General features: G+C 38.0%; 1 protein-coding gene across 1 annotated transcript in view; it reads left to right on the forward strand.

Moving 5' to 3' along the window:
* LOC131951968 (GATOR complex protein Iml1) overlaps positions 1-22,551 on the forward strand; it is a 30,456-nt gene extending 7,905 nt beyond the window's left edge. The window contains exons 18-41 of the mRNA XM_059314437.1: positions 197-402; positions 1,050-1,262; positions 1,471-1,565; positions 3,045-3,118; positions 3,588-3,643; positions 3,844-3,954; positions 6,746-6,856; positions 9,995-10,148; positions 10,559-10,658; positions 10,904-11,008; positions 11,249-11,334; positions 11,825-11,999; positions 12,531-12,616; positions 12,964-13,140; positions 13,496-13,570; positions 13,883-14,015; positions 14,175-14,280; positions 15,468-15,632; positions 16,566-16,706; positions 17,387-17,440; positions 19,296-19,459; positions 20,703-20,862; positions 21,090-21,150; positions 21,339-22,551. Of these exons, the coding sequence (XP_059170420.1) occupies positions 197-402; positions 1,050-1,262; positions 1,471-1,565; positions 3,045-3,118; positions 3,588-3,643; positions 3,844-3,954; positions 6,746-6,856; positions 9,995-10,148; positions 10,559-10,658; positions 10,904-11,008; positions 11,249-11,334; positions 11,825-11,999; positions 12,531-12,616; positions 12,964-13,140; positions 13,496-13,570; positions 13,883-14,015; positions 14,175-14,280; positions 15,468-15,632; positions 16,566-16,706; positions 17,387-17,440; positions 19,296-19,459; positions 20,703-20,862; positions 21,090-21,150; positions 21,339-21,816 (3,286 nt within the window). The 3' untranslated portion in view covers positions 21,817-22,551. The remainder of the gene's footprint in view (positions 1-196; positions 403-1,049; positions 1,263-1,470; positions 1,566-3,044; positions 3,119-3,587; positions 3,644-3,843; positions 3,955-6,745; positions 6,857-9,994; positions 10,149-10,558; positions 10,659-10,903; positions 11,009-11,248; positions 11,335-11,824; positions 12,000-12,530; positions 12,617-12,963; positions 13,141-13,495; positions 13,571-13,882; positions 14,016-14,174; positions 14,281-15,467; positions 15,633-16,565; positions 16,707-17,386; positions 17,441-19,295; positions 19,460-20,702; positions 20,863-21,089; positions 21,151-21,338) is intronic.
* The last annotated feature ends 78 nt before the right edge of the window (positions 22,552-22,629 follow it).

Raw genomic sequence — 22,629 nt, forward strand, 5'->3', positions numbered from 1 at the left:
AAATTTAACTCGTGTTCAATCCTTGATAAGCAAAAATTACGTAACAGATGTATCATTGATTACATTATTTTGCTAGTTCCACCAAAGGGAACTCCCAGTATGAAATGCCTAAAACATTCACTAAAATCTTTTGCCTAGCTCCAAGGGAACTCCCAGTATGAGATGCCTAAAACATTCACTAAAATTTTTTGCCTAGCTCCACCAAAGGGAACTCCCAGTATGAGATGCCTAAAACATTTGCTGAAGCCAAACAGAACCTGCAGCCACGCCAGAGGCACCAGTCTGATGAGGTCTCACAGTTCAGGAATGGCAGGCCAGAGAAAGATTCGTCATATGGCATGTCAATCCCTGGCAGCTCACATGATGACATGTCCATGTCATTCAGCTGTTTCCCCATCCAAGGTAAGGAGTGGATGTCAATCCCTGGCAGTCACACGATGACATGTCCATGTCATTCAGCTGTTTCCCCATCCAAGGTAAGGAGTGGATGTCAGTCCCTGGCAGCTCATGATGACATGTCCATGTCATTCAGCTGTTTCCCCATCCAAGGTAAGGAATGGATGTCAATCCCTGGCAGTCACACGATGACATGTCCATGTCATTCAGCTGTTTCCCCATCCAAGGTAAGGAGTGGATGTCAATCCCTGGCAGTCACATGATGACATGTCCATGTCATTCAGCTGTTTCCCCATCCAAGGTAAGGAGTGGATGGTAGCAACTAGCTGGGTTTAGTTTAACACATAACTCTAACCCAAGCAAACAGGAATGTTTAAGTCATTCAGCTTTTTTCATGATGGCAGAGTCCAGCATTTACTGGATTTCCTTAATATAGAGAAAATTCATTACTTAAATTTCTTAATTTTAAGGAAGTGTATAACGTGTTAGTTGTTGATCAGAGAAATCTTTTTAGATTATAATAGAAGCACAATAGCTACAATTTCCTATTAATCAAAATCTGTTTTCCCACCTCTCATTCAACTTGACATTTTAATTTTAACCTCAATATATTTGATAAAGCTGTGTAACTTATTTTTCTTCATTGACCCCAGAGAGGTCAATTAGCAGAGTGTCCTATGATTCGTCAGAAGGTGAGCTAGTCCATCCACGGCCAGTGGTGGGCAGCGCTGGGTCACCAGTTGGTCACTCAAGGAATCTCCGCTACTATAGACCACGCAGGGCACTGATTAATCCATTTGCACCGTCCAGACTTCAGTTTAAAATGACCAGTAATCGCAGGAGATGGGTTCATGCTTTCCCAGTTGGTAATTCAACTGTTTTTTTCTCGACATTTTAACTTTTACTAAGATTGTTATCGTCTTAAAGGTGTTATCCATATTTTAAAATAAAATAAATTTAATTTAATGATTATTATTTTAAACAAGCTCCACTATTTTTTAAATTCTTAATTTGTTGTCGTGTGAAAATGTGTAGAACCAATGAGATTACAGTGATGTGACTGTTTATTTTTAGACCACAAAGGTGTGGCTATACAAGCTCGACATGTCCACTCCGTCCAGCACCCAGAACATGATGACTTCCCTTGGTCAGACAGGGAGTCTCAGCAGGTGGGTTCAAATACATGTCTACCTGTAAAGTTGTTGTATGTCTGTTGGATGTGTGTCTACCTGAGAATATGTCGTATGTCTATCTGATGTATATCTACCTGTAAAGTTGATGTATGTCTGTTGGATGTGTGTCTACCTGAGAATATGTTCTATGTCTGTCTGATGTATATCTACCTGTAAAGTTGATGTATGTCTGTTGGATGTGTGTCTACCTGAGAATATGTTCTATGTCTGTCTGATGTATATCTACCTGTAAAGTTGTATGTCTGTTGGATGTTTGTCTACCTGAGAATATGTTGTATGTCTGTCTGATGGATGTCTACCTGTAAAGTTGTTGTATGTCTGTTGGATGTGTGTCTACCTGAGAATATGTTCTATGTCTGTCTGATGTATGTCTACCTGTGGAGGTGTTGTAAGACAATTCTTTATGCTGATTTTAAAGGTTGTTGTGTTTCTGACATTATCATTTTAAATATTCATATTCTGATAAGTACCATCTTTTGTCTGTCTAACATATTGCTGTACTAACATCTTTTATCTGTCTGACAGAGCCTTTTGTTATTTTATCTTTATCTGACAGAGCCCTATGTTATTTTATCTTTGTCTGACGCAGCCTTTTGTTATTTTATCTTTATCTGACAGAGCCCTATGTTATTTTATCTTTGTCTGACAGAGCCTTTTGTTATTTTATCTTTATCTGACAGAGCCCTATGTTATTTTATCTTTTCCTGACAGAGCCCTATGTTATTTTATCTTTATCTGACAGAGCCCTACGTTATTTTATCTTTATCTGACAAAGCCCTATGTTAATTTATCTTTTCCTGACAGAGCCCTATGTTAATTTATCTTTATCTGACAGAGCCCTATGTTATTTTATCTTTATCTGACAGAGCCCTATTTTATTTTATCTTTATCTGACAGAGCCCTATGTTAATTTATCTTTTCCTGACAGAGTCCTATGTTAATTTATCTTTATCTGACAGAGCCCTATGTTAATTTATCTTTATCTGACAGAGCCCTATGTTAATTTATCTTTTCCTGACAGAGCCCAATATTAATTTATCTTTATCTGACAGAGCCCTATGTTAATTTATCTTTTCCTGACAGAGCCCTATGTTAATTTATCTTTCTCTGACAGAGCCCTATTTTATTTTATCTTTCTCTGACAGAGCCCTATTTTATTTTATCTTTATCTGACAGAGCCCTATGTTAATTTATCTTTTCCTGACAGAGCCCTTTGTTAATTTATCTTTCTCTGACAGAGCCCTATTTTATTTTATCTTTATCTGACAGAGCCCTATGTTAATTTATCTTTTCCTGACAGAGCCCTTTGTTAATTTATCTTTATCTGACAGAGCCCAATATTAATTTATCTTTATCTGACAGAGCCCTATGTTTTTTTATCTTTCTCTGACAGAGCCCTATGTTAATTTATCTTTATCTGACAGAGCCCTATGTTAATTTATCTTTCTCTGACAGAGCCCTATGTTAAGTATCACCTATAGTGGGAGACGAGACAGAAGGAATCAGGACATTGATCAACTAAGTCAGTGGTAAGTAGCTGAAGTGATACTGAAGGGTAATAACTCCACTACAATACGGGGATAACTCTTTACTCATTAACTCAAGGGGCATAACAGCTACTGTAACATATGGAAGTAACTGACACATTGAAGCACTCATTACATTGTTTTTTCATGGGTTAATGAAGGATTAGCTTGAGTTATAAAATAAGTTAAGTTGTATCATATTACCATCAGATGATTGTCTTCATTATTTTTTTACCTAAATATCATCAAATGCTTGTCATGACTCCTAACTGTAACAAATAAATATTTCTCTAGCGCCACCTATCATCAAATGCTTGTCATGACTCCTAACTGTAACAAATAAATATTTCTCTAGCGCCACCTATCATCAAATGCTTGTCATGACTACTAACTGTAACAAATAAATATTTGTCTAGCGCCACCTATCATCAAATGTTTAACTCCTAACTGTAACAAATAAATATTTGTCTAGTGCCACCAGCTTAGCTGAATCCCCAGCTGGCCGAAGAAGTCAGATAGAATTTGCTGGTAAGTACAAACTGATGCATTTTGGGGACATTTCCTTCTTTATAAAGGGACATTATTTCGTTACAATCAGACTTTTCCCAAACGAACATTATCTTGCTATATAGGGCCATTATCTTGTTACAAACATTTTGTCTTGCTTTGCATGGCCATATATCTATATATATTTTTATCTTTTTATTTTAAATGTGTTTACAACCCAGGATCCTTAAGACGCCAGCAAAGCTCCAGGTCTTCCTTTACCTCCAAGTCCAACCTGTTTGGATCTGTAAAGGCTGACAGTGACCAGTGCTGGTCTCCAGATATGACCACAGGTCAGTTTACTATTTTAATCTTAATGCTAGGGGCTCTAGCTTTAGTTAACTTAAATATTGGGATATGAAGGTCCAAATGTACTTTATAAATTAGCAGCTAATCTTAATGCTAGGGGCTCTAGCTTTAGTCAACTTAAATATTGGGATATGAAGGTCCAAATGTAGTAACTAGCAGTTAATCTTAATGCTAGGGGCTCTAGCTTTAGTCAACTTAAATATTGGGATATGAAGGTCCAAATGTACTTTATAAATTAGCAGTTAATCTTAATGCTAGGGGCTCTAGCTTTAGTCAACTTAAATATTGGGATATGAAGGTCCAAATGTAGTAACTAGCAGTTAATCATAATGCTAGGGGCTCTAGCTTTAGTCAACTTAAATATTGGGATATGAAGGTCCAAATGTAGTTTATAAACTAGCAGTTAATCATAATGCTAGGGGCTCTAGCTTTAGTCAACTTAAATATTGGGATATGAAGGTTCAAATGTAGTTTATAAACTAGCAGTTAATCATAATGCTAGGGGCTCTAGCTTTAGTCAACTTAATATTGGGATATGAAGGTCCAAATGTACTTTATAAACTAGCAGTTAATCTTAATGGAAGGGGCTCTAGCTTTAATCAACTATCCCTAACACAGTTTAAATATTGGGAAAGTCCAAATGTAGTTTATAAACTAGCAGTTAATCTTAATGCTAGGGGCTCTAGCTTTAATCAACTATCCCTAACACAGTTTAAATATTGGGAGATGAAGGCCCAAATGTAGTTTATTCACTACCAGTTAATCTTAATGCTAGGGGCTCTAGCTTTAGTCAACTTAAATATTGGGATATGAAGGCCCAAATGTAGTTTATTCACTACCAGTTAATCTTAATTTATATAAAAAAAAAAATTGGAATAAAAGAAAATTGGATAAATGAAGTAAATAACAGTATAAATGTAGATGTAAAGTAAGGATGGTGCTAACTGGATGAGCTTGAAACATTATGTCACTGCAGTTTGTGATGTAGAGGTTCGTCTTCTCTCACACAGGATCATGTATTAATATCACAAAGTTGTTGTAGAACATACATATAGCATGGTAGATGGTGATTGTGCTGTATGCATGGTTGTAGCCCTTTCAATCAGTTTTAATCTAAATAAGTAGCATTACAGTTTAATGAAACTACTTAAAATACGTAAAATGGCATATTTTCAAAAAAACTATCTACTCCTAATATACCCAAGGATTTGAAGATCAACTCAATTGAAATTTTGAATAGTATTTGTATGGCTTTAATTCACTGATAAAAATAGATAATAAATTACCCAGACACCACTACCTGCTAGTTTACTTGATGCTAATTTCCTTGATTCAAATAATCAGAGAGAATACTTTTTGTTGTATGTTACTTGCTCAGCTTCATTCAACCTTGTTATCCCCTTGTAAACCTTCCCATCTCTTGCATTATCTCCCATGTTAACTAAATGGAATGATTGACTGTAAATCGTCTCCCCTGTTAAGTAAATGTTGAACTTAGTTTAAAAAATTGAATCAGGAGTGTATCTGGAATAAGAAACCATAAAATTCCTGCAGAATAAAAGGAAAAAAAAAACAATTTTTTAAAATAGAACTTAGCTTTTCAGTCAATCTAATTAAAAGCTATGGTAAAGATTTTCACATATTTAAAATGTAAAATTAACCCTCTGAGTCCAACTTATACTAGTTTCATTCTACTCTTTACTTTCTGTTAAACCATAAGAGGACAATTCTGAGTGCAATATTTTTTTTAAACATGCTTAATTAATTACAATTTAATTTTTTTTAGAAATAAATACAGGTCCTGACTTTCATTTAGTGTTAGGTGTTTCACTGGCATTGGTGAATTTGATGATGGACTAATTATCCAGAAGTTTCTCCCACTTTCTTCCCACAATGCCTGTGTAACAAGCTTGAGGTGCATGATATGCTAATATCTTGGCTCCTGCAGTTTGGGCAGCCATATTGTTTAATTCAATCCTAGTTGGGGCTCTAAGGCAGGATACAATGTTACATGCAGCCTGATGATTAAAATAAGTGCACAGTACATGTTTGCAAGTGAAGTACTTACATTCAATTAATTGAATGTTAAAAATAATGATTTTTTAGTGTTTTTAAACTTAAAATTTTCTTTGTGAAACTTTTAAAAAGTATCTGAAGTTTTTTTTACAAAATAACAATTTACTTATTGTAAAAAAAAACCCAATAAAAACAACGCCTAATGGACCTAATGAAATAAATTATGCACTAATAAAAAGGTTAAAATAGCCTGACGAACTAACTTGATTTGAGATTTTCAAAAAACAAGCTCTGAAGTAATTTTTGTTTTGCTTGTAACATATCCCCCCCCCCCCCCCGCATAATGAAGTACAAATTAATTTTCTGGTTTGACTAACAGAACCTTGAATTTGCTTTTTTAATTTGTGATTTTTGAATTGGTAGGCTTGTACAGCTAAAAAAATATACGAGTATTTTCAGTGTTTAGAAATCTGTAAATTTTGTAATGGTAATATTCATTCAGGTGTAGCTGAGATTTTTTTGTAATTTCAAATGATTTCGATAGTTTCATAAACATACTGAAATGATTTATCTCTACTTTTAATTTAGCCTTTAAATAATTTAGATAATTTAATAGATATACTGAAATTATTTATTTTTGCTTTGTACTTCTCTCATTAAAAAAAATTTAGATTATTTCATAAACATAATTGATTTATCACTACTTTGTACTTCAAACACTGTCTTTTTTACCTTTTTGGATATTTAACTCTTCTGCAGGCTATGACTGGCGGCCTTTAGACCCTGACCTCCAGCACAAGGAGGGGTCAAGGCTGACAAAATCTATATTTAGTGGAGATATCCAATCCAATATGTTTGTGGAGGGTCTGAGTAAGAGAGTCTTTGTTTCCACCGGCCATGTGGCTTACACGTGTAGTTCTGTGTTCTAGTTCGCTCCTGTGTAGCTGGGCACTCTCTCTCTGGCCTTCACATCTTTGGTTTCCATTTTTATTCACATTTTGTGCAGTTTGTCAGAATAATGAAATTAGCACAATATTTTATGCTTTTAAATTATCCAAAAAAATTAATAAGTTATGCACTTTAAGCTTTAGAAAAATTTAAAAATAAATTTTTTAAACTTAATTGGATGATGCCTGTTCTATACATTGCTTATTTGCACTTTATAAGTTAACTAAAAATATACTTTGATTAGAAAGTATAATTAATTACCACCCAAACCAAAGATGTAGGCTAATAGTTGTTGCTTGCATAGACATCACTTTCTTTGCACTTTTCAATGTTTTCTTTGCTTGGGTCAGTAGTGTACTTTGCTATATGCATACCACCATATATACACATCTAACCAAGTATTTTTAGTTACAATCTTTAGTTGGTTATTTCTGTGTTACTAGTGTATAACAATATATCCAAGATTTTAAGTTCACAGTGACTAATATTGAAACTTACACAAAGTATATAAACATTGCTCCTATTTTATTTACTCATCAAGTGATATGGGATATTAACCCAGTAGTTTTTAAGTTCTTGTACTGGTGTTAGAGATTTGAGTTGTATTGTTTTTCATGTTAGTTGCTGCCCTTACTTTCATTTCCTTGTATTCAGCACCAGAATGTTTTATTCATCACCTTTCAAAAATAGAGAAATCATTATTTGATTTTTTAGATATAGTTGTATTTCAAGTTGAGCCTAGTTATGTAGAACTAGAACTTTTCCTACATAATTTGGTTGAAATATTATTTTCTAGGTAATTTGACTATTAATACATAAGCTCTTTCATTTTTGTTACTAGTAAAGACTGTAGATTTTATACATGTTTGTGAGAGGTGAAATTTTTCCATGATTGCTGGTAACAGTGTTGAAGCTTTCATGAAAATGTTTCCTTTAGATCTGTTGGTGTTCACAAGGGCATGAATTCAGAGTACAGTTAAGGAAATATTGTGGGCATGCCGTAAACAAACTATGTGTAGTGACACCTCCATCATTGTATATAAAAACAAACATCCAATATACCATATGATTATGTTCAGTGTGCACACCACTTGAAACAAAAATGACTTTGATGAACTGGTGTTGTAATCTGCGCACATTGTGTTAAGGGATTTAACCTGGTTGGCATGGGGAGGGGACTGCATACTATTTTTTTTTGGTATGAATACATGTTAATTTTTAACATGGGGTATGGTCATTATTTAGTTTTAACATGGGGTATGGTCATTATTTAGATTTAACATGGGGTTTTGTCATTATTTAGTTTTAACATGGGGTATGGTCGTTATTTAGATTTTTATTTGCACTAAAGTTAGCCCATTTTATCATGTATGTAGTTGGACAGTGATGGTAGAAGTCAGACCTTACTCTGATAGATTCCATGTTAGTAGCTTGTCACTATGTATCAATTAATTAGTCTTGCTACAGCTGTTTTGGTAAGTAATGGCACAGGCAAGGTAGCTGCTGGTTGTATTTAGAATCAATTTTGTGTTTTGTGTGAGTTGTAGTGGCCTATTGAATGAGCTTTGACTAACTTTTAGTCCTACTGATACAACTCCAGTGTAAGGACTAGTGTCTGTTGAAACACTGAGAAATGTGTATGTTGTTGTAGTTTGGTGTGACTATGTGCTCAGCACTGAGAAATGTGTATGTTGCTGTAGTTTGGTGTGACTAATGTGCTAAGCACTGAGAAATGTGTATGTTGTTGTAGTTTGGTGTGACTAACAACACTAGTTGTTGTGGTAACATAAATTCACCCATGCCATCTCAGGCTATTTAATATCAAGATATTCTTTACAGTAAAACATTGTATAAGTATCAAATTGATCAGAGAAAATCAACCCCTTGTATAAAGTATTCATAGGTAGACCAAGTTACTTCTTTGAGACTTTTAAGCTATGATTGGCATTTAACTCATCTTTTGACATTAAAGATTTTGTACTTGTAAATTGATTCTTATGTGACTTTTGTTTATATTGTTATTAAAGTAATATTTTTAATATTAACTACTATTGAAATGCAAATTGAAGTTGGAAAAATGAGAAGCAGTCTAAGAGCAATGATATTCCCACAATAAGCGCCACTGAATCAAGTTAACCACTTTAAATTCCCTATTGTTAGTCTAGAACTGGCCCCAAATACATTGCATCCTCAAACTACCTGAACAAGAGTCATGCCAGATTTTTTTAGTGCTTGTCATTAGTTAGAAATATAAAAATAATAAGCTAACACAGTGGTACCTATGTATTTAGTGTGTAGTGTGTAGTTTGCTGCTGTAGTGTGTAGTTTTTGTTGGTGGAATTGTAACTTTGTTGGGTTACCCCTATGATTTGGACATTCACATGATTTGTTATGGTTACATATTATTCATTACACTGTTTAAATATTTTCCGCACTTTTTTTTATGATGGCCGTTTAAAACGGTTTGGCCTTAGGTTTTCTTCAAAATAAAATAAAATTGAAAAACAAAAACAAAACTTAATTAAATCTTAATTACAGGAGTTCCAAAAATTAGCTTTCATTTATGTCAAAGATTAATTTTTTTGTTTTGGAAGAAAACTTAAGGATGCATCTTATATTTTTGTATTATTGATTTAGGTTCCTTAAAATAACTGAGCAGTTGTTAAATACTTTAGTTTCCTGATAACTTTAGCAGCATTCATTAGTAGTGGAAGAAATGGTTTATCAACAGCTGATAATTTGATTACAGAGTTCATTTTTTCAGATGATTAGTGTCCTAATATATTATAATTTGATTTATACCAGCTTTTAATCTTTGATTGATTTTAAATTTGCCTGAATGATATCATAATGCTAAGAACATATCTAGGATCTGTTTTAAGCATATAGCCATTATTTCCACTTTAGGAGGGAAAGTGCATGACACTACTTACAATTTGTACAGAAGATTGTAAAATTTGTAGTAACTATACCTAATTTTGTTTTGAGGTGGCAGTAGTTGTTTTTCTCAAGCCCAGCTTTTAAATCTATATTGATGTGAACTTTGACCTTCTCTTTCAGCTGTTGACTGGAAGTCCCTGACCATCCCCGCCTCCCTGCCTGTCACAACAGATTATTTCCCTGATCGCAGGAGCATCCAGTTTGATTACTTTGTCTCTGAGTACGCCTTGCTGCCAGAGTATGTCAATGCTGAGATTTGGGCGTCATGGCCGAGGTACTGGTGATTTTATAATTGAGATTTGGGCTTCATGGCCGAGGTACTGGTGATTTTATAACTGAGATTTGGGCCTAGGTACTGGTGATGTTATAATTATTTGGGCTTTATGGCCTAGGTACTAGTTATTAAATATTTTAGTAATTTTTTTAGAACCACTGAAATTACAAATTAAGTATTGATTATCAATTGCTAACATAATTTAACTGTGTCCATGAATCCAGTTTTCATCATAGTTAAGGAAATTCTGGTTGTCCTATGAAAACCAGGTAAAAATCTGGCACGTCCTCTCCGAGTGACCAAGGGAGAAGGATATTGACCTTTTCCCTTGGCCACCCTGGGGAGGTGTGGGTGTGTGAAGTGTGTAGCAGTGTTGTCACTGTGGTAAATGTCAGCTCTGTTGATGACAGGTCCCCCACGTGTGAAGACAAGACGCTCTTTGTGTACAGGCGGCAACCTTTGACTAACCATCAGGTCTTCATGGAGCTAATCTCACAGCGTCTTGGCCAGGTAGGTCTTTATGGAGCTCATCTAGCTATTCTAAATACAATTTATCTTCATCTGCTGTTGTTCATTTTATTTGATTGAATGTGCCATAGAATTTAGTATCTTATAGTCAATTAACTATGTACATTAGTTTATGTAGTGGAAGAAATGTTACAAGAAACTGAACAGCTAATTAAACTAATTAGGCCAACAGTTTATCCTTGTTTCTGTGACACAAAATTTAATTGAAAGTTTTCTTCAACTGTTAGGGTTTTCAACTGATCAAAAAGAAAAAATCTGTCCAGCAGTCGGAGACTTCTGCTATAGCTGCAGGCTCTACCCAGTTCATGAGGGCAATCAAGAAGGAACCTGATGTAAGGATACACATTCAATTAGGCTGATACATCATTTTGTTTACATCTGTAGGAATGTATTAGAGACATCATTTCTGTTCACTTTTGTTTCAAATGTTTTAGATACATCATTTCTGTTTACTTTTGTTTGAATGTTTTTGTAATATAAAGAGAGGTTTAGCTAAACATCTTAAACAAAATTTAAAAACTGATGCTTATTAACGCTACCTTCTGCCCTCCCCCCCCCCCCCCCTTGACCAGGAGGAATATTACATGAGTATAGGGAGGATCTACCACAAGCTGACCATGCAGGGGCAGACCATCAGTGTCACTCGTTACTGGCCCAGGTGATCATTGATTTAAAAAAAATTCTGTAACAAGTTAAATTTTTTTTAGCTAATGCTCTAAACTATCTTTGATCCAGTGACTGTCCTTGACCCCATGACTGCCCTTGACCCGATGACTGTCCTTGACCCCATGACCATCCTTGACCCATGACCGTCCTTGACACAATGACCGCCCTTGACAGTCCTTGACCCCATGCCTGTCCTTGACCCCATGGTTGCCCTTGACCCCATGACCCTACTACTTGCAGGCACCCCCAGCCCCAGCTGAGCTACAACTACAAGTACAGGTTCCAGGCCCCAGACTCGTACAGCTATGACGTGTCCTGGACCATGTGACTGTCCTTGACCCCATGACCCTACTACTTGCAGGCACCCCCAGCCCCAGCTGAGCTACAACTACAAGTACAGGTTCCAGGCCCCAGACTCGTACAGCTATGACGTGTCCTGGACCATGTGACTGTCCTTGACCCCATGACCCTACTACTTGCAGGCACCCCCAGCCCCAGCTGAGCTACAACTACAAGTACAGGTTCCAGGCCCCAGACTCGTACAGCTATGACGTGTCCTGGACCAACTTCTCCAGTGAACAGCTGGAGAACTACAACTGGAACCATCTGGACCAGTACATCTGTACCCAGGGGGACTGGGAGCACGGGCTCATTGATGTAAGGCTCATGGTGGGGGGGGGGGGGGTTGGGCTCTTTGGTGTGTAAGGGTTGGGGCATGGGGGGCAGGGTTGGGCTCTTTGGTGTGAGGTTCATGGTGGGGGGATAGGGTTGGGCTCTTTGGTGTGTAAGGGGTGGCATGGGGTCTTTGGTGCAAGGGTTGGGGTCTTTGGTGCAAGGGTTGGGGTCTTTGGTGGTCAGGGTTGGGCTCATGGGGGTCATATTTAGGCTCATGGGGTGTCCGATTTGGGCTCATGAGGATCAAGTTTGGCTCGTTGGTGTAAGGTTGGTATTGTTGATGTAAGGGTTGAGATCATTAGTGTCTGTAAAGGTTGAGGTTCTTGTATCAGTAAAGGTGTCCTGTACATTGGTACACTGGAGACTGAGACCTTGGTATTATTGATAGAAACTTTTAAATCTGCCAATTGACTTGACCAGGCTAGACCAGGCTTTGAAACTGGAGCTTCAGCCATCGCAACAAGAAAGAATTTGTTAAATTTGACACTTTTACCCACCTTGTTTAATTTGTAGCCCTTGAAATACTGGCGGTCAAGATTCTTCCTCCTGCCATCCAATAACGTGGCCACCAAGAAGATTTGTGAGAAAGAAACAGAGAGGTATGTCATCATGGTTTTCTCATCTGTTTATCTTATCGTGTGTGTCTGATCTGTTTTAACCTGTGTTCAAAGAGTTTGATGTGAATTTTTGTTCAAGAATCAGTGCCAAAAAGGAAAAGAAAAAAAAAACCTATTTTCATTCACACAAGTATTCTGTTCTGTACATTTGTCAAGTTTGTTCTGTACATTTGTCCAGTTTGTTCTGTACATTTGTCCAGTTTGTTCTGTACATTTGTCCAGTTTGTTCTGTACATTTGTCCAGTTTGTTCTGTACATTTGTCCAGTTTGTTCTGTACATTTGTCCAGTTTGTCTGTTCTGTACATTAGTTTGAAACATTTGTCCCCAGGTGTGATATCTATGAAGAGAAGAGCAGCAAGGAGCTGAAGCTGTTGATCAATGGGTTCATCAAATTCCTGGAGACCATGAACAAGCTCAAGAGGACACAGAGGAAGTCAAAAGCTGAGGCATCCAACTCACCCACAGCTGCTGGGGACTCCAGCCCCAGAAAGTCTGAGCACGAGGGGTAGGTCCATTCTTGTGGTCAAGTTGTGTTGGTTGGGTCAACTACTGTATGAGAGGTTAAGTGAAGGATCAGATTAAATGTTTAATCAGAAAGAGGCTGTTTGTTGTATGAAAATTTATATATATCTACCATGTTTGTTGTATGAGAATGTACATGTTTCTACCATGTTTGTTGTATGAGAATGTACATGTTTCTACCATGTTTGTTGTATGAGAATGTACATGTTTCTACCATGTTTGTTGTATGAGAATGTACATGTTTCTACCATGTTTGTTGTATGAGAATGTACATGTTTCTACCATGTTTGTTGTATGAGAATGTACATGTTTCTATCACTGTTGTTGTATGTTGCCAGAAGCAAGGAGAAGGAAGAGAAGTTGAATGTTGCATCCCCAGCCATGAAGATCATTGAAGCTCTGGTGGATCCTGTGTGAGTAAATTCACAAATTTGTTTACACTGAATAGGGAACATGATAGGAAAATTATTCATTCAGATTTATAGATAGAGCCAGCTAAATACGCTTTAAAAGCTTGGCTTGTTAGTTAAAAATATTTGTTTTTATGCTCTTTAAAAAATATTTAAAGCACATTAATTTGTTACAAGCTTTTACTCTAGTTACAGTTTTGAACTTTTGAAACAAATACATTTTTTTGATAATTGAAGTAATATAGTCTGTTAATGAACAAAGTGCGAGTAACAATGTTTCCTAAACCAATTTCTGTGTGCGTCTGCTCCCTGCAGGCATGGCCTGAGTTTGATCCAGACACAAGCTGGACTTCCTGTCAACACTTTCATCTCAGCCGAGGCTGTCGAGTGGTGCAGACGCAGCATCCAGGGCGCGGAGACCATTGCCCAGGCTGTGGCTCTGTTTCAGGTGAGGCTGGGTTCTTTGTGGAGTTTTGTTTGTATCTGTTCTAGCTGTGTCCAGACTTGACCCTTAGATGACTTAAGTCATGACAGTGAGTTGTAGTTTGCCCTCTGGTCAGCATTACTGAACTGCTGCTGTAGTTGTTATCTGTGTTTTCCCCCTCAGAGACTGATGGATGACCAGCTGATCCTCCACTGCTCCGGCCACAGTAAACACAAGTTCATCTACGGCTTCTACCTGTACTACATCCCACAGAAGCTGGTTAAAGCAGGTTAGACGCTGCTCTCAGTCAATAGGCTTTCATTGTTTTTTCTTTAACCAATACATTTTAATAGTTTTTTAATTTAGCCAATCAAAGCTTTTAAATATTTTTTAAAAACAGTTCTCAATCAGTTTGTTTTTCAAAAGTTGCTGCATTACTTATAATACTTCTGGCATTAGCATATAAAGTTAAATATTGAAATGAGCTGAAAAATGTAAGAATCAGTGTTGTATTAAATTTGCAACTGCAGAGAGCATGAAAATATTATTTCTCTTTATATTTTTATTTCCATGCACCCATGTTTCAACTTAACATTTCTCTTTTGTAAACTTTGATTGGCTAGAGAACACCTTTAGTTTTTGCCCCCTCTCTTCCAGTAATTAATTTTTTCAATGGAATTAGGAAAAGTTTTTTAATGCGTGAAAAATTAAAATAAAATTCTTTGTCTCCATTTTGGCAATTCCAAGCTATTTATACCATAGAACAATAGTATGACCTAGTTAAGCCTTGTTTGTTTACACTACGATGTGGGCACAAGAAAAAAAACTTGGCTTTTACTAAAATTTTAGCTACTGAAAATATTTACAAATAACCCGAATAAAATGAACGAACCGACCCGCGGCATATTATATGCCACTATTTAGTTGTTTTATTTTCTACTTTTCAGTAATTCATAATTTGTGAATTCGACAGTACCAATGCTGCCACTGAAAATATTTGCTTTAAAACACTATCAGTAGGTCGTTAAGAGCGATACTACTCCCACCCTCCTTTCCCCCAACCCCTACCCCTACCATCATTTCCCCAACCCCTACCCTACACCCCCCCCCCATCTCCCAGAAGAGAATTATGTATATAGATGCTCTAATCCAAATAATCAACTTTTATAATTACTTGCTTTTCAATAACACTGCACACTATTTAAAAATTATTATTCTCCTTTTTAGATTTTTCTGCACGGACTCTTTTGTTAGGCTTCATTTGTCTTGCGTAGCATAGAAAAAGATTTACACTAGAACATTTCTATATTATTGTTAGTAACTGTGAATAGCTTTCTAGCATTCCTGATAAAAAAAAAATTCCTGGCTGTAATGTTTTCACTGTATTGTGTCTATTAGAAGGTTAAAACCCTCCCTTGCCCTACCTAGCAGGTGTAAGCTACTACTGTAGAACTTATAAAGGTGATGATGTTCCAGGTCAGACAGCAGACATCAGTGGTGGCCACCCCAGCACACATTTCAACACACCTGGCGCCAATTTCAACTTCCTCTTCCAGAACGAGTGGTGTGAGGTGTCTGTTCTGCCAGTACAGGAGGCTGAAGAAGAAGAAGATAGTAAGATCTTGTGGTGTTATGTGTGGTGTTATGTGTGGTGTTATGTGTGGTGTTATGTGTGGTGTTATGTGTGGTGTTATGTGTGGTGTTATGCGTGGTGTTATGCGTGGTGTTATGTGTGGTGTTGTGCGTGGTGTTGTGTGTGGTGTTGTGTGTGGTGTTGTGTGTGGTGTTGTGTGTGGTGTTATGTGTGGTGTTATGTGTGGTGTTATGTGTAGTCTGAGGTGTCTGTCCTGCCAGTACAGGAGGCTGAAGAAGAAGATAGTAAGATCTTGTGTTTTAAGTTCTTTAAATAGTAAAACGCCTTAATTTGTTTCAAGCTATTACTCCAGTTATAGTTTTGAACATTTATCGCTAAACAAAATTTGCATAATTGTATCAATTTAGTCTGTCAAACTCAAAGAACAAATTGTGCCAGCAAAATGTTTCATAAACCCCTTTCTGTATGCATCTGCCTCAGGGACAAGTGCCTCCACAAAATCTAAACAACTTTAGAGATAATATTGGTGTTCAAAGTTTTACAAATTTGGTTATCTGATGTGGACACAAAATCCAAATTTTTTGTTGCAGGTTCAGGGTCATCAGAGAGCGACACAAAATCCAAATTTTTTGTTGCAGGTTCAGGGTCATCAGAGAGCGACACAAAATCCAAATTTTTTGTTGCAGGTTCAGGGTCATCAGAGAGTGACACAAAATCCAAATTTTTTGTTGCAGGTTCAGGGTCATCAGAGAGTGACACAAAATCCAAATTTTTTGTTGCAGGTTCAGGGTCATCAGAGAGTGACACAAAATCCAAATTTTTTGTTGTAGGTTCAGGGTCATCAGAGAGCGACACAAAATCCAAATTTTTTGTTGCAGGTTCAGGGTCATCAGAGAGTGACACAAAATCCAAATTTTTTGTTGCAGGTTCAGGGTCATCAGAGAGCGACACAAAATCCAAATTTTTTGTTGCAGGTTCAGGGTCATCAGAGAGTGACACAAAATCCAAATTTTACGTGCCCCATGAGCCCCAGAGACAGAGGTCTGACTCCATGTTGTTACCTGAGCAGGATGATTGGAGGGTGTTGACGGGCCAGCGACTAGGTGTGGGCAATCTACCAGGTGAGAATTTCACTAGTATTGGATGATTTATTTTAGGGGAGGGGGGGAGAATTATTAGTTTGGGTGGGGGATTTAAGCTATCCAGTATTAGCTGTTGTGTGTGTGTGGGGGGGGGGGGGGTGCTAATGTTGTGTCCAGAATTGGGGGTGGGGGGGGGAGTCATAAGTGTCCACCCGTCCAGTGTTGGTTTAGTGGAGGGTGTGGGGTAAAGGTGTCCTGTATAGGGTGTGTGGTAAAGGTGTGACCCAATGTGAACCTAAAACTATTCCTTGCAATTTTCTGCTAGAACCCTACAATTTAAGCACAATTAATGCTTAATATATGCATATTGAGAAAATAATTAACCAGTTTGGTATGAGCTTGCTATTTGACACAAATTAAAAACAATAATGCTTAAAAAGATTTCTTGAATAGTTCTATTTTCAAAGATTATTCAGAAAACTTAACTTTATTTAAAAAAAAAACCCAGTTAGGCCTATAATATTTGTTTTTTGAATGATCAAGAATGGCTTTTAAGTACTTATATCAAATTCCATTTTTCTACTGAATGCATTATAAGATGGGAAATTGTGAGCATTTTGATTGTGACCCTACTGGGCTGATTTGCACTAATGTAAGGGACGTAACTCTCATCTCATGTGTACTAATATAAGGGACATAACTCTCATCTCGCAATGCAGATGACTGTGACCAGAGTTATTATGGAGGTGTCAGAATAAATGATTACTACAAAGGTAACAGAGAGGCTGAGTTTTTAACACATTCACTAGTTGGTTGCTTGGCATGTTCCATTTATTGTTTCTTGTGTTTTGTTAGTTTTTTTTTCTTAATACATTGCTTGTATTCATAACATTGTTTATGATCTTAGACATTATAACCCTTCAGAGTATTTAATGCATATTTTTCATGTTTTTAATTAATGTTCCTTTAATTTTAATATATAATTTTGACTATTTATATTGTAATGCTTTGTGTATGGGTGTGTTGCAATATTTTATGTTGTTTGTAATCATTCAGTTTGAATTGTTTAAAGCACTGATTTTTAATCTGCATAACAGATCCCATGCCCCATTCCAAACCCTATCAATATACTAAAGCTGTTTGTTTGCATGCATAGAGTTTATAACATGATGCATTGTGAGACCATTAAGATACATTTACATTTACAAGCGCATGAAGCTACTCCAGAGGGATCTAAGGCATTGTGTCACCATGTCCATCATTACACCATGTGTAGTGCACCTGTGTAGTGCACCTGTGCCCTCCCATTTAGAGAATATAAATTATAAAGATGTTGTTGAGAACTATTAAAGTTTTGATACTATTGCAGCTGTTGCTGTAGCTTCTCAATGTTGTAGCTGTCTAGATGTTGTGGCTTTCTAATGGCAGTTTATCTCTCTGGCTGTTTTATGACTGTATAGCTATAGCTGCATGGCTGTAGCCAATTTGGCTGTAGTCATTATGGCTGTAGCTGCATGGCTGTAGCTGTTGTTTGTAGGATTCCAGCTGTTGTTGCAAAAGTCACCTAGATTAGCAATTCTACTCCTGTTGCTAACTGATCTATATAACCATTGCATGAATATGTATTTATCTCCAATTGTAGCAAGTCTTGAATAGCTCTATCAATATAGTTAAATGTTATGTGACCTACTGTTGCTATTATAAACATCTATAACCTTGTGTATGCTTGCTTATGGAAACTAAACTCAATTAAATGGTGGCAGTGTGTAGATGTACATTAGTTTAGTAGCCTTAAGATTAAAATTAAGCTTGTTAGATTTTTGTTTTCAAATTAAGGTTTGAATTTTGGTTGAGGTTTAAGTTATTGCTATACAAAAACTTGAATTTAATGGGTCATTTAAAATTTAAACCTAAATTAAATAACTTTAAAGATGTATGACCTCTGAATGTATTTAATTTGAAAATGTGAACATTGAGATGAAGAATATAGTTAAGACTTCATCAAGCAAATGACATTTTTGACATGAACTCTGCTCCACCTGGAAGATGTCATGTCTGTGAAAATTTTTGATTATGTCCATCTAGAAATGCTTTGTTAGAAGGTGTAGCTGTTACTACTTAATGTGACCTAACTGAAGTTATTATTATGTCTTGTAGTTTGCTTACAGTTGCCTCTAGCTAGTCATTTATTATTCCTGGAGAGTTGTTTGATGGTGTTTAAAAAATAATAGCATCATGAAAGTAATTTAACATTATAGATTATGATATTTAAAAAATATTCCAAATTTGCTGACCAATAGTTGGATTGTTAAAGATAATTTTTCCTCTGAAATAATAGTCAGCTTTTTCTATAATTATATGATCATTAAAAAATGGTTTTGAGTGCACTGCAATCTTCATATAATTTACTGGTTATTTTTAATCTTGTTAATTAAATCATGTTGCCTTGTTTACAATCAAAACTATTTCTGAAACTTGTTTATTTCACAAGACAGAAGTCTTAAACACAAATACCAGTTTGTTTAAATCTAAGGCTATCTTCAGTGGAAACTACCAAATTTTAAAGTAAAAACTATTTAATGTGATTTCAAGGAAAGTTGTACACATTTACCTCCCTTGTTACCCTAGCAACCCTGCTACACAAGTACACCAATGTGGAGGTGGACCCACAGAGGAAGAGTGACAGGAACGAGTACGCTATAGCCAGGTACCACGCCTACTACAGCCCTAAGTCAGCCTTTGAACTTCAGCTTCAGTGGATGGTGGCTACAGGCTGTATCATGGGGGATCTGGTGAGTCTATGGTGGGGTGGGGGGGTGTATCATGGACCCACAGAGGAAGAGTGACAGGAACGAGTACGCTATAGCCAGGTACCACGCCTACTACAGCCCTAAGTCAGCCTTTGAACTTCAGCTTCAGTGGATGGTGGCTACAGGCTGTATCATGGGGGATCTGGTGAGTCTGTGGGTGGGTGGGGGGGGGCTGTATCATGGACCCACAGAGGAAGAGTGACAGGAACGAGTACGCTATAGCCAGGTACCACGCCTACTACAGCCCTAAGTCAGCCTTTGAACTTCAGCTTCAGTGGATGGTGGCTACAGGCTGTATCATGGGGGATCTGGTGAGTCTGTGGGTGGGTGGGGGGGGGGCTGTATCATGGACCCACAGAGGAAGAGTGACAGGAACGAGTACGCTATAGCCAGGTACCACGCCTACTACAGCCCTAAGTCAGCCTTTGAACTTCAGCTTCAGTGGATGGTGGCTACAGGCTGTATCATGGGGGATCTGGTGAGTCTGTGGGTGGGTGGGGGGGGGGCTGTATCATGGACCCACAGAGGAAGAGTGACAGGAACGAGTACGCTATAGCCAGGTACCACGCCTACTACAGCCCTAAGTCAGCCTTTGAACTTCAGCTTCAGTGGATGGTGGCTACAGGCTGTATCATGGGGGATCTGGTGAGTCTATGGGGGGGGGGAGCTGGTGAGTCTATGGGTGGGTGGGGGGGGGGGGGCTGTATCATGGACCCACAGAAGAAGAGTGACAGGAACGAGTACGCTATAGCCAGGTACCACGCCTACTACAGCCCTAAGTCAGCCTTTGAACTTCAGCTTCAGTGGATGGTGGCTACAGGCTGTATTATGGGGGACCTGGTGAGTCTATGGGGGGGGGGGGGGGGGAGCTGGTGAGTCTATGGGGGGGGGGGGGGGGGCTGTATCATGGACCCACAGAAGAAGAGTGACAGGAACGAGTACGCTATAGCCAGGTACCACGCCTACTACAGCCCTAAGTCAGCCTTTGAACTTCAGCTTCAGTGGATGGTGGCTACAGGCTGTATTATGGGGGACCTGGTGAGTCTATGGGGGGGGGGGCCTATCATGGTGTGTCTATGGGGGTGGGGGGGGGGGGGGGCTGGTGAGTCTCTGAGTGGAGGCTGTAACATAGTCAAACAGGCTTTACCTGACTAAAATAGAATGGTCTTTGTGTCAAGCCAATTGTGTTCTGAAACCAAAAGTTAGTCCCTGGTTCTATCCACAGGTGTACGCCTTTGCCAGGAGGGCAACATCATGTGGGTTTCACCTGATCCCTGTACCATGTGACCCCTTCGCCCTCCCCTACACTGAGAACTCTGACCCTCTCAGAGGACCAATTTTTGTACCACTAAACATGCAGGCATTAAATGCTGAATTTCTTCAAGGTAAGTCAGGTTTACCCATGCTAATCACAAATTGTTACACAAGTTTGACACCACCTTCCCACTATAGTTTCCCCATTGTGGTGGGGAGAAGAGTTTTCTTTTTATTCCAAGGGTCAGTTAAAATCTTTGTCCCTGATAGGAACTGGTTGCCATAGTAACAGACAATAGAAATAAACATTGGCCAGATAAACATGCTGGTTCTAGAGTCTGGTCTTATCTCTCCACAGACCTCCCAGATTCAGACAGACAACAGATTCTCTACTTTATTCAAGATGCCATTATTAAAAGGTAAGTGAGCTCATCTCTCTATTGACCCAAGGCAGCAGCATCACAATAGAAATCAGCGAAGTTTAAGTAACCTGAGTTCTGATTTGATTTTTGCTACACGTTTTGGGAGATTGACTGAAGGTTATATTTGAGTTGAGTTCAGATAAATTATGAGCATATCCCCTGATAGTTTGTTGTCCTGTCCTCAGGTTTGGCTTCCTACCCGCCAGTGTCAAGGTCCCGGCCAGCTGTGAGAGCGACACCTCGACCACCAACCACCAGTACGTCCACTGCACGGCAGGCATGTTCATATTCATCCCGGAGAGCATCACAGGCAAGACCCCAGATCTCAGGGACCCCAGTGGGGATCAGTCCAAGGACCCCAAGTCGAGCGGGGATCAGTCCCACAGCCTGCTGAAGAAGTGCGCCTCAGAGCTGCACAAGTTGTACATCGCCAGGCAGGGCCGCCCCGAGTCCGTGCCCAACGAGGTGGGGTTCCTCTGGTCCTGGAACTACATGTCCTCCAAGCGTTGGCGCTCCGTCTACACGGGGGACGAGGCGTTCCAGGACAGGATGCTGGCGGATTTCAGGAAGTTCTGCTCCAATGACGAGGACAGGCTGGCACAATTCTGGGCGGGCTTTGAAGATTCTGTCAAAAGTTTTATGACATATGCCATCGTCAGGTAGAGGTTTGACAGACACAATTCTGGGCGGGCTTTGAAGATTCTGTCAAAAGTTTTATGACATATGCCATCGTCAGGTAGAGGTTTGACAGGCACAATTCTGGGCGGGCTTTGAAGATTCTGTCAAAAGTTTTATGACATATGCCATCGTCAGGTAGAGGTTTGACAGGCACAATTCTGGGCGGGCTTTGAAGATTCTGTCAAAAGTTTTATGACATATGCCATCGTCAGATAGAGATTTGACAGACACAATTCTGGGCAGGCTTTGAAGATTCTGTCAAAAGTTTTATGACATATGCCATCATTAGATAGAGATTTGACAGACACGTCACATGTCAGGTTATGTTAGGTCAGACATAGGAACAGTGACATATTTTGTGCAATAACACGTCAGAATGAATTGTTTGGTGCATGTTTATTTGGTTGAATATGTTTACAGTTTGTTTTGAATGTCAAGTTGTTCCATACTGTGTGAAAGTATATTGTGTACCATGAAGCAATACTGTGTACCCTGTACATCATGAAGCATTACTGTGTACCATGTACATGACCTATTACTGTGTACTTATTTAGATAACTACGCACAACATGTTTGCTCTGGATATTATTTTTGTACAATTTTATATAAATTGGTTGTTTGAAAAGTTGGACTTATCAGTATTTGTATTGATGTGTTTGTGATTTATATTTATGTAATAATGCATTATTAATGAGATGTAATAAAAAGAATTTCAAATAATTTTTTTTTCGATTTATGTTAAAATTAATAGACGCTTAAATGTATGATTGGCCAGAAAATTTTTACTATTGACAAAAA

This window comes from Physella acuta, unplaced genomic scaffold (genome assembly GCF_028476545.2).
Source record: "Physella acuta isolate Inbredline_101_S28 unplaced genomic scaffold, ASM2847654v3 ptg000841l, whole genome shotgun sequence".
Taxonomy (NCBI): Eukaryota; Metazoa; Mollusca; class Gastropoda; family Physidae; genus Physella; species Physella acuta.